The sequence below is a fragment of the Equus quagga genome, chromosome 13 (assembly GCF_021613505.1).
Source record: "Equus quagga isolate Etosha38 chromosome 13, UCLA_HA_Equagga_1.0, whole genome shotgun sequence".
Taxonomy (NCBI): domain Eukaryota; kingdom Metazoa; phylum Chordata; class Mammalia; order Perissodactyla; family Equidae; genus Equus; species Equus quagga.
Window position 1 is genome coordinate 79,979,995 of NC_060279.1, and position 16,211 is coordinate 79,996,205.

Consider the following 16,211-nt stretch of genomic DNA (forward strand, 5'->3'; position numbering starts at 1 on the left):
CGTGTAGTTCGCCTGGCCCCGGCTTAGGGCTGCTCCCTCCACGAACCATCCACAAATAAGGACCTCACAAAGGCACCGCTGCCCGAGAGCTGAGGACCAGTAATCAGGACACTTCGTTTAAAAAGTGTCCCCAGCCCTCTCTGGTTTCAGGGGAGGGCGGGGAGGGCTGCAGCGTCACCAGGTGACTGTTGCAGCAGCGCATGGCGGGGGCGCGGGCCGGGAACCAGTCAGACCGGCCCTGAAACGCGGTCCTCGCTCCTTAGCCGCGACTTTGGACAGGCGAGTCTCCCTTTCCCGAGTCTGTTTCGTCGCCGGTAACGCAGTTTTTAAAGACGTTTACTTCGCAGAGTGAATATGACATGAGTGTTCGGACGGAGCCGGGCACCGGGGCGCTCTCGGCAGGACCGCTCACTGTTACGGTCACTCGCCGCTGGGGATTCGGGGAAAACAGAAAAGCACAGAAATAAGCGTCTGTCACACGTCCACCCGGCCCGCCCTTCCAGCCCTCGGCGGCCCCTGAGCTCGGTGCCGCTCCGGCCCTCGGCCCTCGGCCCTCCGACCGTCCGACCGCGTGCACGGACCACCGACCGCGGGCACGCGGACAGGCCTGCGGCCTCACCGCCGCCAAGACCAGGCCGGGCCGGGGTTGTGGAGCGTGGTCGGAGTCGGCGTTAGGGCCGGGTCGGGGGTCCAGGCCGGGGTCTGGCGCCCGCTCCCCTCGAGCTCCCGGCTCTGCCCCGTGACCCCGCCTCCGGCCGAGTCCTCCCCAGAGCTGGAGGGCAGCCCGGCGCGGGGTCCCGACACCCTCCCTCCCGGGCCCGCAAGGCTGCAGCTCTAGTCGCGGCGCGCAGCACGGGACGGCACCTTCGTAAGCCGCTGGGAACCCCAGCAGGACTAGGGGAGCGAATTGGCGGCGCGGCTCCGGAAGCCGGTCGCAGGGACCAGAGCCTGGGCGGGGCCGATCGCGCAGGCGCTGAGGAGGCCCGGATGACGCAAGAGCCCCAGCAGCGCAGGCGCTTGAGGAGGCCCGGAACACGCAGGCGCCTGGGGAGGTCCGGCCGCGTAGGCGCCGCCTCCCGGCCAACATGGCGGCTGTGTTGCTGCTGCGGCGGGCCCTCCGTCAGGGTCCGGGCCCGGGTGCCCTGCGGGGCCCCTGCTCGGGCTGGAGCCCAGGCCTCTCCGCCGGGGCTGGGAGGAGGTGGGCGTTCTTCGTCCACAGGCCTCCGATGGGCCTCGCCGGGGCTGGAGGCCGAGCCCTGCAGGTAACCCCCGGGCCTGGCCCGGGCCGGGGCCGGGGCCGCGCGCCCCGCCCGACTCGCGGTCGGTGGGCCTCGGCGGCCGCAGGTGTGAGCCGGGCGAGCTCCCGCCCAGGCGCAGCCTGGTTTCCGGCCCGATTTCGTGTGGTGGTGTTTCGACCTGTCTTCCTGGCGTTTCACGTCGAGCCTCGCGAGTGCCGCCCGGTTCCGGCGGAGAACTGTTGGGCCCGGCTCGTCCGGGCAGGCTCGTCAGGCTGCCTCCTGGCCTGGCGAGCGGCCGGCGCAGGGCCGTGCAGCGCGGCCCGGGTCCACGCCCGCCCTGAGCGCAGACCCGGCGTCCTGGGCTTTTCGGTTGCTTCCTTTCAGCCCTCTCTTAGAGCTCATCCCGCACGTTTTCGGTCGTCGTCCATTATTGTTGTTCTATTTTACCGTAACTTGAGAAACAGTTTGAATTATAATCGTGTTCTTGGTTACTGGGCACTCTGAACCTGAGGGCGACTGTCGGTATATTACTTTTCTTTTGGCTTTTTAGTTCTCTTGAGAAGGAAAATTATAGTTTATAATCTTTAGTCGGATTTTAGGCGTATCCTGTGAACGTAAGGGCTGCAGTAGGCAGTTCACACATTCTTTGGAAATCTAAGCAGATTACTTCATCAATGGCTATAACAGTAATAAACTAAAGTAACCTGGTTTAAACCGTGTTTGGGGCTGACTTTGAGAATGACATTTTTCTTTTTGCTGTATCTGACGCTGATGTTACTCGTTTATTGGGCCCAGTCCACACTCTGTGGCCCCTCCTTATGTGACTGCTGGTAGTTGCTGAGCCAAGAATAGTAGTATTAATTAAATGGGACAATGATTGTAGAGACCAGGAATTTTCACCCTGTTGCTAACGGGAAATTGCACGTGACGTGCTCCTTACCAAATAGCATTGTGCAAGCTGTTGGATTTCTCCATAGCAGGAGCCCAGCAGGGGTGAGTTAAGGACAAAATTAAGAATAAGTAAATAAATAAAACGGATGAAGAAACTACCGACACAGAGATAGAAAAAATTAGACTGTTGATCTTAAACACATTCAAGTGAGAAAATGCTCATCTTGAGGAAGATTGGCCCTGAGCTAACATCCACCGCTAATCCTCCTCTTTTTGCCGAGGAAGACTGTCACTGAGCCAACGTCTGTGCCCATCTTCCTCTATATTATGTGTGGGATGCCTCCCACAGCGTGGCTTGATAAGAGGTGCGTGGGTTCGTACCCAGGATCTAAACCAGCAAACCCCGGGCCACTGAAGTGGAACGTGCGAACTTAACCCCTGAACCGCTGGGCTGGCCCCTGAAAATAGAACTTTAGAAATATAGACTAGTAATCTGCTATAGTACCTGAAATGTTCTAGAAGGAGCAAAGAGTCTAGGAGTCACTGCAGCCTCTGCTAGCTGGTCTGCTCCTTGTGTCCTGCAGGAGAGTTGTGAGCTCCAGGGCACAGAATGACAGCCAGTGCTCTGTGCCTTTAGTTCAGCGTTTCTTTGACTTGCTCACTTTTGACGTTTTGATTTTTTTTTCTTTTTTTTTTTGATGTTATGTTAAAACTTTGAAATAAATGCTGAGACTATAACTTCACATTTCAGGGCAACGTAAACATTACAAATAAATATATCTGGACTTTGAGAAAAGCATTTGCAGTGGGGAACTAGTGCACATCGTTTGTGTGCTGCAGTGTTGGCGTGACTGAGCCTCGCTCTCCTTTTTTTCAGAGTTTGCGGTTGCGACTGCTCACCCCCACCTTTGAAGGGATCAGTGGATTTCTGTTGAAACAGCATCTAGTCCAGAATCCAGTCAGACTCTGGAAACTGTTAGGTGTGTATCTTTGGAAAGACAGAAGTGACAGAGCCTGTGGCATTTGTGAATAAATGAGGATAACGTCGCTGGTTTGACATTGACAAGATACCAAAAATCGCTGTGAGGACCTTTGGCCTCTGTTTATTGTGAGCCGTTAGAAGCTCTGAAGGAAGTTCATGAAAAGGAAGATCATCTGAGGTCTGAACAGGCCATTTTTGCTTATTTTTGAGTCATTTTTTTTTTAATTCCGGTGTATAGCAGTAATTGGGTTGCTTGAAGATTTTTCATGTTCTCTAGCTGTCTCCAAGAATGCTCAGTAGAGATCCACAAAGTGGCTCTGTCTGTTTTACATCCAGAAGGTGATCAACAACGGCCTACACAGAATTTGTGCGCGCAGTAGAGTTGCACCATCTAATGAGACACTGACATCCTGCTGTCTCTTGACCTGAGGTCAAAGCACCTTGAGGATTGACGCCTGTAATTTTACTCCCTCCTTTATTCAGTTGGAACACGGGAAAAATAAAATCTTCCGACTCCTAATGTGCATTCCGCAGCCTGGTGCCCACATGTGGTCAGAGACAGCTCTGACTTGGTGGCAGCATGCACATCTGCTATGTTTTCTCGTTTAAATCTACACGTGCGCCCAGTGGCACACACTCCACCCTCCAGACAGCCTGATCCTGTGTGGTGGCTGTCCAGGTAGTCTCATGTGTGGTTCTGTTAGTGTCTGTGTAGAAAGGTGTGGTGCCGTCATGGTTGTGAGACGTTTCCCCCCATTTTATTTAATTTTTTTATTTATTTTAAAGATTTTATGTTTTTCCTTTTTCTCCCCAAAGCCCCCCAGTACATAGTTGTATATTCTTCATTGTGGGTCCTTCTAGCTGTGGCATGTGGGGCGCCGCCTCAGCGTGGTTTGATGAGCAGTGCCATGTCCGCGCCCAGGATTCGAACCAGCGAAACACTGGGCCGCCTGCAGCCGAGTGTACGAACTTGACCACTCGGCCACGGGGCCAGCCCCCTCACCCCATTTTAGACTGATTTGGTCAGTTCTTAGACAAGACAATCTTTTGTGAGGAGTGTTAATGTGGGCCTGTCTTGGTAATGGTGGCAGTGGGTCACTGCCATTGCTGCATGTGCCAAAGCCACTTGTGTTGTTCATTTGTTTAAATTCAAGTGCCTGTATATATTGAAGGGTTATTTTCCAACAAACTTGTGACACTTTCTCAGATTTATGTTCATAACTAATTTTTATTCCCTCATGTTGGCTAATTTAAATTACAAACATGCTTAACTTCATAAGTTGAAGTAGTTTATTATTCTATAATTAGTAAATACCATACTGAGAATGATTATCTCAAACTTCTAAATCTTCTGCATGTAGGTTTCAGTTTGCTTTGGTCATTTGAGAACCTGCTCTTCTCCTTCACGTCCCCTGGTTGCAGATTTTGGTTGTGAAACATTTTCCCTATTCCTTGTAGGTGGCACTTATTATTTTAACACCTCAAGGATGAGGCAGAAGATGAAGGACAAGGGAAAATCCAAGGGGAGGACCCCTGAAGATGATGAAGGTATGTCTATGATGTTTTTAATGTTGGCCACCCTGGTGGTCTTCATGTGTGTCTTCTAGTCTAAGCAACAGGAGACCCATCTCAAAGGGAGGGCAAGCCCAGGCTCTTGTGTCTCCCTCACCCTGGGCACACCTGCCCCCAGGCTCTCGTGTGATTGCTGGATCCTTCCTGCCTGTCATTTTGGAGACGCTTCCATCAGCACCTGTGTCCCCTGTCTGTTAGAATGTCTGAAGGCAGGTGGAGTTTCTGTCCTCTGCATGGAGAGGGTGAATCTCGGATCTTCCCTGAACTCTGAGTTCTGGGTGGAGAGGAAGGCACCAGGACTCCTTGGCTGAACCCATCCCCATGCAGTTGAGAAGCCGCACCCCGAGGCGAGGGTGGTACAATGTGTGGCCTTGAAGAAGGAGCGGGACAGATCACTGGTTGTACACGCGACCACCGTGTGCCAGTTAATTCCTGCCCCAGCCTCCAGCCCCAGTTCACAGTGACCTCACTTGTAAATCTTGCGTCTCATCTCTGCTCTGGAATTAGGATTAGATGATGGTGTGAAGGGTGAGGGAAATAGAAAGGTAAGTTTGAATGGAATTGACCTTAGAGATAAAAGCTGGCTGCTTAGAGCTAATCATGGAAATTGCTAACCTTTATAAATGATTGCAATGTGCACAGCACCCTACTAAGGGATTTATATATCTTCTCAATTAATTCTTTCCTCAGAATTACCCAGCTACTGTTCCCTTCTCATGCCCGAGGACATGGGATGCCTGCTGTGTGCTTGGTCTCGGGAGGGACATGCGTGGAGGAATGGTTGTTTTGTCAAGGAGCTCCCTTGTACTTGGGTCCTGATTTTGACGTGGCTGCTGTGTATTGTTCGAGGAAACCTGAGTAGGGGGCCCGGAGGAGGGCTCAAAGGCCAACCGTGCTCAGAAGCACAGTTCCTGGGAGCCCCAGATGCGTAAGGGTGAAGGCAGCCTCAGAAGTGCTCTGTCGACCGGGCCCCTGGGCCCGCCTCTCACCAGAAATCAGCACGTGGACTGACTCCCACTCGCCAGCCTGTCTTTCTGGAGGATGCTTCCACCCGGAAGCTGAGTGGGGACAGGCTTTGGGTAACTGGTAGGAGGACTTTTTTCCCAGGTCACAGTTCAGACATGTTTTCAGGACATGGCGACTGTGCTTGGCTCCATTGTGAACGTGGAGCTTCAGCCCCAGAGCTCACTGGTTTTCGAGAGGTGCTACATTTCCCGGAAGCTTATGTTTTCCACTCTTGGCACCTTCACTTTGAGGTTGAGAGGGTCAGTAAGTTTCCATCTTAAAGCTCTTTAAGGACAGGTCTTAACTCCCGGAAATGACATGGCCATTGGTTGGTTCAGCATAGACATTTCTGGTTTCAGGCTCAGTGTGACTCCATCGTGGCTGTCACAGGGAGCATTGGTGCTGGCAGTCAGTCAGTTGTCGTCACCACCATGAGAGCTCCCCAGGGACCCAGCTGTTCTTTAAAAGACTTCTGAATCTTAATGTGTCACTGTCTTGACCTAATTTCTGAACTTTCTCCATGTGTTCTTAACCGTTTCACTGCATGGCCTTTGACTGTAGGTATTTTTCTTTATTTTGCCTACGATTTCAATGGTTTTGTCACTGGTTATAGGTCTCATACTTAATACATGTTTTCATGTAGATTTACTTTGCAAATTATACTTCCTCTGTTGTCTAGGGGGTGTAGGGTTGGCAATCCCCGTTTTCACGTAGGCTTCTAGGCCTTGTGCTGACTGGAAGGTGCCATAACCAGGTTCAGAGGAGGAGTTTTCGGTTGTTGAAGGAAAGCCCAGTTAAGGGTCCTCTGAGCTTGTTCTGGCTCACTTGTGTCTGCTCAGGTGTTAAAGTAAAACTCCAAACCCAGCATCTGACAAGTAGTGCTCTGCTGAATAATAGTAACTTGTAGCTTATGACTGTGATCTTAGTTTTCACTTAAAGCCGAGTTTTTGAACATTTATATCTTCATATTCTAAAATATGTGGTATGTTTTCAAGTGTGTCATTCATTTCAGAAATACTCTGAGTTGGGAGGTTTTTGGGGCTTAGAGGAATAGGATGAGTGCTTGATTCATTAGAAAATATTAGCAGAGGGGCTGGCCTGGTGGCGCAGTGGTTAAGCGTGCATGTTCCACTTCAGCAGCCTGGCGTTCGCCGGTTCGGATCCCAGGTGCGGACATGGCACTGCTTGGCAAGCCATGCTGTGGGAGGCGTCCCACAAATAAAGTAGAGGAAGATGGGCACGGATGTTAGCTCAGGGCCAGTCCCCCTCAGCAAGAAGAGGAGGATTGGCAGCAGATGTTAGCTCAGAGCTAATCTTCCTCAAAAAAAAAAAAAGAATTAGGAGAAAACATAGGGGAATATTCCTTATTTTGAAATGGGAAAGGCCTTTCTGAATTAAAAAGAAGTGGAGGAGGAAGGGCTCCCTGTAAAGAGGTGGGTGGCCGAAGCTGTGTTGCCGTGTGCCTTGAGTATCAGGCTCCAATCACTCAGGCCTGCACTCGGTGATTTCTGGAAGGAACAGCCACTTCCTTCTTACAGCTCCTGGCGCACCGGAGCAATTGCTGGAGTTTCCAAACAGCCCTTTGTGTTCAGTGCCTCCTTTGTCCTTGAGAAGTGGGAATACTTTCTGAGAGGGAGTATCCTCATCTCCCTCTTCAGAGTTACTCTGCAGGCGATCACGCTCAGGATCAGGCTCAGCTCCACAGGGATTGTTAGAAAGAACTGGATTACCACTGCATTTCTCATAAGTTCTTCTTCGCCGTGCTCACACTTGGAGTCAGTGGGGTTAATTTCTTCAAGAAGGATTTCTGGGAGTGAAAACCTGGGACAGCTCCCACAGCTGTTTCCTTGAGATTCATCAGCATCAGTAATTTATTTGTCTTTAGGTGGCTGATCAACTGCAGCAATTGACATCCCTCCCTCCCCCCAAAAAAGGGAATTTTGGCACCAAAATTCCCCAGTGGTCCTGCAGGCTGCTGTCCAGTGGGTGGACAGTCTGACAGCTTAGGAGGCAGCAGCATTTCCTGGCACCTCTGGGGACAGCATGGTGTTGGGGACTCGGGCAGTAGAAATTGTTTCTACCCTCAGCTGTCTCTGAGCTTGCAGTTCCTGTAGGGAGACTAAATAAGTGTCTGAGAAGTGCGCAGGAGGAAAAACACCTGGTGTTGGATGGAGAAATGCAGGCGATCCAGCGGACAGAAGGAAGGCCGTTTCGGCAGCTCAGTAGCGCTGGTGTCCCCAAGGGATGCTCACGGGACTTCTGGGAAGGAAGAGGGTCTTCCAGGTAGAGGAAGCGTCTTTTCTATCCGGAGTGCTCAAATGCCATGTTCTGTTTAGAATCTCAGGGTCAGATTTTGTTTCATCTCTTACGTCTCAGAAATGTTCCTTGTCTTAACCAATCCTGTAAGAGTGCATCCATATCTTCCCTCACTGTTATCTTTTTTGTTTTTTGGGCTGGGCTTATAATTTCATGATCACTACTACAGATGTGTTTGTTTAGCTCTGGTTTCCATGGGTTAAAGTTTCGGAAGTAGAATTAGTGAGTTATGGAAACTAAATGTTTTCTTTGCTCTTGATACACCTGGCCAATTAGCTTTCAGAAAGGATTTCCAGTTTGTACCCCCTGAGAATGAGTGTGGGGCCAGCTCACTGTACCTCCCAGGCCTGGGTGTCTGGATTCTTCCACGCCTGGCCCTCATTTAACATTTGCACTTTGTCGTGTGTGTGCACTGTCGAAGCGCGTGTTTGCACACCTTTGTACCTGGGTGTCCATTGCGGGGACAGACTCCTCTTTCTGCGGCCCTGTCCTCAGGGGTGCTTTGTTGGTCTCCTTTGTGCCTGGGGAAGAGGACTCAGGGTGATTTTTGGCTGAGAAGCCAGAGGAGGAGTTATTGAAAAACAGAAACTATTTTACCCTAAGACTCCAGTGAGCTCTCCCGGAGCTTCAGGGCAGTGACCACTCTAGGTGGAACTTGTTTCTCCTCAGCCTGCAGAGTCCAGTACAGAATGGGGTGTGTGGCCCCAGTGGGTGATGGGGGTGGCCTGTAAGGCGGCAGCTCTGTGTGTGTTAGAACGCCTGGCTGGTGTTTATTCGAAAAGAGATGGATTTTGTGAAGAGAGCAGAACAGGTGTTTATTGAAGCCCAAATCCAAGCTGTCATTTTATTGTTTTTAAAAATTTTTGTTATAAGCACAAAGCTGTCTTTTATTTAAAACCAAGCTGTATCTTTTAAAAATCATAGGCCTGCTTCTTGTTCTACGAACAGATGCTTGTGAGTCATAGAATTGTTTCAAAACCTTTTTTACGCAGGAGTATGATGGGCACATGGGCAGAGTGGTGAGGAAGGGCACAGCCGTCACATCGCCTGGGCGTGAATTTATAACTACTTCTCTTGAATTGTGGCCACCCAGCCAGGATCACAGGGACTTGCTCACATTCAGTGTCTGAAATGTATCCCTGCTTATGTTGAGAGTCAGGTATTGTGATCACTGAAAGCTCTGAAAGGAGATGTTTGTCTTGCTCACTGAGCCTCACTCTGGGCAGCGTGTTGTGGCTGTTGGAAGGTATGGTGACTGTCAACATTGTTAATTAGAAAGCAAGATTGGAAATTAAATATTTGGAACAGATGGTCTCTAAATTAGCTACTCACCTGCGACCATGTTTGCTTTCCAAAATAAGTGGTAGCCTTTATTGCCTTTTGTGAATATGAGTTTTAAATATTAGATATGTTATTATAGTCTATTAAAAGATACGATGCTTTCTAAAATGTGCCTTCATGTTTTCAAAACGATTGCTAAGACAGCTTTCTCAGTAGGTTTCATTTTGAGATGTTTTTTAGTTCTTTATTTTTTTGTCTCATGTTTTCCTTTTTTTCCTTTCATTTTGTGTTTTTAAGCTGGTTTAAAATGCTTTTGAATTCTTCTAAAGTGATTGTTAGAGAGGAGGGTGGTGTGTTTGTGGGGACTATATCTCCAGGCCGTACAGAAAGGACAGTGAGGTCCAGCTGCACGCTTGTCCTTGGAGAAGCGACCACACGGGCAGCGTGGTGTGGACCTCCCACCCCAGGCTTTGGGCTGCCTCTGCCTCGGTCCCGGGCCCTCTGTGCTCCTGTGAGTGTGTTTCGCCCTTCCCCCGAGCACACCACGAGTGTGTTTGTGCACGAAGGATCACACGATTGTGGGGAGGATGAGTAAATGGTTAAAGGTCTGGTTGCTCCGATAGGTCTGGGCCCATCCTGGGCAGAAAAGGTGAAGGACTGTGCGTGCCTTTCTCAAGAGGCGTCATTAACAACAGCTCTGGTAAAATCTAGTTGGAGTGTTGGGAAGGACGGGCCCACACTGCACAGGCAAGCAACACATGTAGTTCCAGGGCCTCCTGGTGTGTAAATGGAGGCAGCCAGGTGGGTGTAAGGGCTGGGGGGAGGTGGGCTGCTAGGGGAGGTGGGCTAGTGAGACCATGTAAAGTGCTGGGCCAAAAGCACCACGTAAATCAAATTCACCTGCCCTCCATCCCTAGTGGAGGAGGGGCTTATCTGATAGGTGGGTTTGGGAGGAAGACTGTGGCCTGACCTTGGTGGGTCCCTAAATCCCAGCGCAGCTTCAGGATGCTGTTTTCCATCTGTGCTGTGGGCGCACGTGCTCCTCGTCCCTTCCCTAAGCGCTTCTCCCTGACTTCCCTCCTTCCTGGAGTCTGCTTGTGGTGCCCATGCTGAGTGTTCTTCTTGGGATTCCTGCACATTCCTGCTGCACTAATCCCCCACTGCAGCCTCTGTCTACTGCCTGCTGAAGCCCACTTACCTCCCCCAGGGGCCGTGTCCTGTCTCAAGATCAGGGGTTGAGTCTTGTGTCTTTTTTTCATCCCCTAAGAACTGAGCATGAAGCTGTCTATATCCTAAGGAGGGTATTGATAACTGAGTAAGGTGGTTGAGGGGAATTTATCTGATGGTTCTGATAAAGAACTGATTCTGGGAACATTCTAGAATTAAGTGGTCCCCAGTATGTTTCTATAGACGAAACAATATCTTACGTCTTTTAAATGTACTATTTTCAAATGTTATTGTGATGAACGACATACAACTTATTTGAATGTTACTCATTCTGATGAATAACAAGTTCAGGATAGCTGGTTGTGGGTTGGGGGAGGGCAGGTGTTGGTGAAAGCTATTTCTTTGTTATTGATAACTTACACATGTGCCACAAATGCTCTGCTGCCGCCACGTGGTGTCTGGTCACACCTGGAGAGCCTGACTTCACACCAGCCTTGGGTCTGCTGTGCTTTCAGGGAAGGCTTGACTGTCGAGCCGCATCGTGTGCTGGTCCTGGGGAGTTTTTGACTTTAAAAATGGTTTCATGTTATCTAAGCAGGTGGGACCTTAGTACTTGGTATCTTGCTGACCTTGATCAGCTGTGAATAGTATTTGTCTTGAACCACTTTGTTGAAAAATTGGCCCAAATGCAGGATCCTATAGGAGATGAGACGCCACTGTCTCAGTGCTGAGCTTTCCCGACGAAAGGAGGTATGGTGCAGAGGGCGGGCTCTGGCCTGCGGCCCATGTCTAACACTCCCTCTGCTTGCTGTCTCACAGAGGAGCGGAGGCGCAGGGAGAGGGAGGACCAGATGTACCGTGAGCGGCTGCGCACCTTGTTCGTCATCGCCGTTGTCATGAGCCTTCTGAATGCGCTCAGCACCAGCGGGGGCAACATTTCCTGGAACGACTTTGTGCACGAGATGCTGGCCAAGGGTGAGGTGCAGCGGGTCCAGGTGGTGCCCGAGAGCGAGGTGGTGGAGGTGTACCTGCACCCTGGAGCCGTGGTGTTCGGGCGGCCTGTGAGTGAGGGTGAGGGTGTGGGCTCTGTGGTGCAGCCACTCGGAGGGACCTGGGGGCTCGGGTGCACACCCCTTTCCAGGCAGCCCCTGCTTGCCCCATTTGTTTGACTGTCATGTTTTCGGTTTTCTTGAAACAAGATGTGAGTATCTCCATTCAAAGGAGGACTCATTGAAGGCCTTTGAATGGTGGCCTTCTAAGATGGAGGTTGAAACAGGGGAGGCAGGGTCATCTCCAGACAGGAGCTGGGGTCTGCAGCTGCTGTGGATAGAGGAGGAGGTGGAAGTAGTGACAGAGTGGCCACAGTGGTGACCGCTGATACTAGGGATCAAGGAGGCGGGCCAGCTGTGGCCCTGAGGTTTCCCTCTGTCAGTCTGGGCGTGTGGTGTGGTGCTGGCTGGAGCTCAGCAGACAGGGTAGCTTTGGCAGATGCAGGTGAGTTGAGGGCATGGGGGATTGGCCAAGTGGGAATCTCTTGGTCAGGGGCAGGAAACAGCGCTCTGAGAGGTGGCTGAGAGTTGGGAGTCAGGTGAGGGCTGGCCCTTGGAGAGCAGCAGGAAGAGAGGGACGGGAGGGACCCTGCTGATCTCCCACCTCAGGCACCCCCACCCCCAGGAGGGAAGCCCAGTGTGGGCAAGACTGTAGAGTGTGCGGCAGTGAGAGGTGAGGTTGCAGGTATTGCAGAGGGGTTGGGAGGGTGGGACTCCATCACAGGTGGAGGGCTGGGCATCACAGAGGGGGAGAGACTTGCCCTAGTGACAGGGGCCGAGTTGTCTGGCACTGCTGGAAAATGAGGGGGCTCATGGAGACTGGGCCCCAAAAGCTTGACCATGTGAAATGAACCACTCTCTCTAGTCTCCCCTCCTGTCCCTCTTACCCCTCCAGATCCCCTAGTAACCACGACACCATTGTTGGGCCCAGGAAAGGCCACTCTGACACAGTGTTTTCTAAAAACCCTGTCCCTGTTGACATCTCTCAGCTGCCTCTCCCTCAGCCTTAAGGGTCCAACCAAGGATCATGAATGATATTTAATTGTCGTGTTTCTTGAGTCTTCTTCCCACTTTTTGTTAGAAGTTTGGACACTGGGAAACTAGACTGGGTCACATCCTGTACCTTTCTCCACGCTGGGAGACACATCGGCGTTCTGGTTTTGACTCAGTCTGCTCACTGGGGACATGGCTTTACTCTTTTCGGTGAAGTATTCTCTCCCTTACAGCAGAATTCTGTGGCACCCCAGAGCATGCCCTGTGTGCACCGCAGACTTTGCTCTGGTTCCTGGGTAGGGTGGAGTGGTCGGCAGAGTGCTGGTCCTGCTGGGCATGCTCGGCTGTGGGTGCACCACAGCTGCCAAGCTTCTCTTTCAGATACGATCTCGAGCATGGTGTTTGCAGCTGGGTGTCAGTTTGCAAGAGCTTGTAGTGTGGTTGGGTGATAGGATCAATACATACACTGTTAACCAGTCCAAGCTGAACTCCAGCACACTTCAGAAGTGAGGGGTGAGGCAGACGCTGCCTGGGCCTGAGTGCTGAGTGACCTTGGTGGCACTATGGGGCCTGGCCCAAGCAAGGGATAATTTGGGCCCAGATGATGAGAGAAAGCTTTACAGAAGGAGTGCAAGATGAGTTGGCTTCTGGAATCATACATTTTGCTTTTGGATCTGGGCATAGAAAGAGAGTCATTTCTACATTTTCCCCTTCTGTGCAAATGGGTGACCCTGTTTACGTGGCCAGGCCAGATCTTTAAGTGATCGAGGCATTGATGAAGTCCAGGCCAAACATTTGGGGTCCATTAGGTTCACCCAGCAACTGAGGCCACCTCTGCATCTGGCCTTGTTACCCCATGAAGTAGAGCCTGGTTGGCCACTCTCGTAATGACAGTCATTCCACAAGAAATCTTCTGAGACTCCTAAGAGCCAGAGGGAAATCTGGCTGCTCAATCCAGATTCCAAGAGTTTGTTTGGAATCTGAGCTTGGAGCAGTTTTGCTCTGGAAAGCGTGGCCCCAGCTATCAGGAAACTGTTGCAGGAGTGGTGTGACATGGGCCATGATGGCAGAGACAGTCAGGCCTCCCCACCGAGGCCCCTGCCCTTCGTGGGCTGCTCAGACGTTTCTTCTGAGGGGGCTTCAGGTTACCCCGTGAGCAGGTCGGCTGGCTGAGAAGGGATTTCGGACCCCGTGTGGGCTCCTGGCCTGCTCTTGAGCCTCCTTGGTGAGGCCTACGTCCCGCAGGAGGCAGCACTTCCACTTCAGAAGACTCCACCTGCTCGCTGTTCCTCAGTCTCTTCTCACTTGGAAAGGTTTACTGAGGAAAAAAGAAACCCATGTAGCTGAGTTCAGATTCGGCCAGCGGTTAAACAGAAAACCTGTCTTTCTTGCCTTAGTATGCTGACCGCACGTCCCCAGTCCAGTACCACAGGCTTGTTTCTGTGTCTCTGTGAGCACGCAGGGCTGGGTGTGAGGCAGGGGCCCAGTTTAAAATGCAAATACCACCCTTCATTTTCTTAAAATGTGCCTATTGCTGAAAATAGAGAAAGAGTATCTACTGAAATTTTGTTGTAATTGTGTTTGAGAAAACTGAAAGTTTTTAGACCTGGAAGCAGTTTCCGGGGCAGCAGGAAAGCATCACCTCTGTGACCCAGAGCATCAGGATGTGACCCAGTCTAGTTTCCCTGCGTTGTCGGCACAGGATGTTGAGGGACTGTCCTCTTGTAGGTGGGGTCGGCAGTCTGTCCTGTTCATCACTCTCACGGTGTGCTCTGCTTTCTGCCCCCAGCGGCTGGCCTTGATGTACCGAATGCAGGTGGCAAATATTGACAAATTTGAAGAGAAGCTTCGAGCTGCTGAAGATGAGCTGAATATTGAAGGCAAGGACAGGATCCCGGTTTCCTATAAGCGGACGGGATTCTTTGGAAAGTATGTTGGTCATTTTTGTTGGCTCTTGAACTAAACCAGGTTGGCTTTGTGATGTGAGAAACAAACCTCAAACATAGATCTCATACTGGCCTTGCCTGCTGTTGACTAGACCCCCCTTGTGGGAGGGGAAATAAACATGAGTGGATGACGCAGTGCTGGGAGATTTGGAAATCTGTGAGCCTGCTGGAGCTTCCTGTAGTCACTTTCTTTCATTGCCTGTGGCATCTCTTAGTTCCGTGCATTGTAGGGTTGCCATTTTCTACCAATAGGAAAATGGAAGAGGTGGGGAGAAGCAGGGACATCCGGTAGGAGCTCTTGGTTCCACGTCACAGAGAGAAAAAGAGATGGATGGGCCCTGCAGACTGCTTAAGGGATCAAGTTGATCAGCATGGTCACGGGGGTTGTTTCAGCCACACGCTGGAGCCAACAGTGGCTGAGACCTGTATGCGGAGGGGTTTACGTTGGTTCATGGGTGCGCACTGAAGTTCTGATGAGACACAGGGTGCCAGTGACTGGCAAGCGCTCCTCTGAAATGGTCTGTCTCTAAACTCTGCAGCCACTGGCCCCTGAGGCTCTGAGTCCCCTGAGGGTCTGGTTCATGGCAGGGAGGGTCCTCTCCCGCTGCGAGCCCACGCCCTAGGTTCACTCCTTGCTGCTGTGCTTACTTCCCTACTAACCAGAGCTGATGGACTACTTTTGAAAACGAAACACATTAAACATGAAAACCTGCTCTGGTCGGGCATTAATTGTCACAAGGCTCTAGAGGGCGGGGTGTGTGTAGCGTCGGCCCTCCTGGCTTCATGCCAAGGTTAGGCTCTGTGTCCCCAGCATCTCCACGCTCCATCTGAGGGCTGGGAAAAATGTAAAAGAGGATGATTGGTGAGACGGACGAGGAAACCCACTTTCATGGTCGTTTGTTCTCCACGTTGGTTTTGGCGGGAGGGGTTGCTCTTCTTGTCTTTGAGACGTCCGTGACCTCCGTGGTCCGCTGAGTCTGTGAGGTGTGCCCTCAGCTACCGCTTCCCAGTGATAACTGCCTCCCTCTCCCTCTCTCTCGCTAGTGCCCTCTACGCCTTGGGGATGACAGCAGTGGGCCTGGCCATCCTGTGGTATGTTTTCCGTTTGGCTGGAATGACGGGAAGAGAAGGAGGATTCAGTGCTTTCGTAAGTTGTACAGATCGTATCTCCCTGTACTTGCTGTCTGAGGGTTTGTGTATGTGCTTGCCGAACACGTCCCCCACACTGCAGCACACACACATGAGGAAGAGGGACCTGTCGCACAGGCCGGCCTGGAGCCATCGGTGGGCTCCCCTTTCCTTCTGCTTGGCTGGCCGGAGGGTGTCCGGGAGCCAGCCTTACCTGAGGCCCCTCTCTCCCTGACATGGGGGCTGAGCCGGGGCATCTCTAGGACAGCTTGTTCTGCAGTTTTCAGTGTCAGCTGGGCATCGCTTCTTTTTGGTCTCCCCTGTTAGCTGACATGCTGAGAAATTTTAAAGATTGTCTTTAAAAGGACAACTTTGATACACTTTGAAAATCTTCTCCTGTTGTTGTGGCATTCGTTATAATGTACACGTTCCTTCCCCATCAGGTTGTCTGTGGCCAATCAGCCATGTCAGCAGAGGGGCTGAGGAGGTAGGCCCGTGGCCCAGTCACCTCCTGGTCCCCTCCCGGTCCCCTCCCTGGGAACTGTCACAGGGCAGGGGCACAGAGTGTCGCCTGGTTGCCTCCACTTAGACTAGGAGCATCTTCCTGTGTCTAGCTAAAGGCTCACGCCTTACTTTAATGGCA

At 51.5% G+C, this 16,211-nt stretch overlaps 1 protein-coding gene across 4 annotated transcripts in view; it reads left to right on the plus strand.

Moving 5' to 3' along the window:
* The first annotated feature begins 1,008 nt into the window (after window positions 1–1,008).
* Window positions 1,009–16,211, plus strand: part of SPG7 (SPG7 matrix AAA peptidase subunit, paraplegin) — a 33,141-nt gene continuing 17,938 nt past the window's right edge. Inside the window, exons 1-6 of one of the 4 annotated variants that reach the window (XM_046682681.1) lie at window positions 1,009–1,262; window positions 3,007–3,109; window positions 4,570–4,659; window positions 11,272–11,513; window positions 14,284–14,423; window positions 15,485–15,587. In XM_046682681.1, coding sequence (XP_046538637.1) covers window positions 1,086–1,262; window positions 3,007–3,109; window positions 4,570–4,659; window positions 11,272–11,513; window positions 14,284–14,423; window positions 15,485–15,587 — 855 coding nt within the window. In that variant the 5' untranslated portion in view covers window positions 1,009–1,085. Of the gene's footprint in view, window positions 1,263–3,006; window positions 3,110–3,194; window positions 3,791–4,569; window positions 4,660–11,271; window positions 11,514–14,283; window positions 14,424–15,484; window positions 15,588–16,211 lie in introns of those variants that run through there. The other 3 variants (XR_006891587.1, XM_046682678.1, XM_046682680.1) reach the window with 3 other exon arrangements.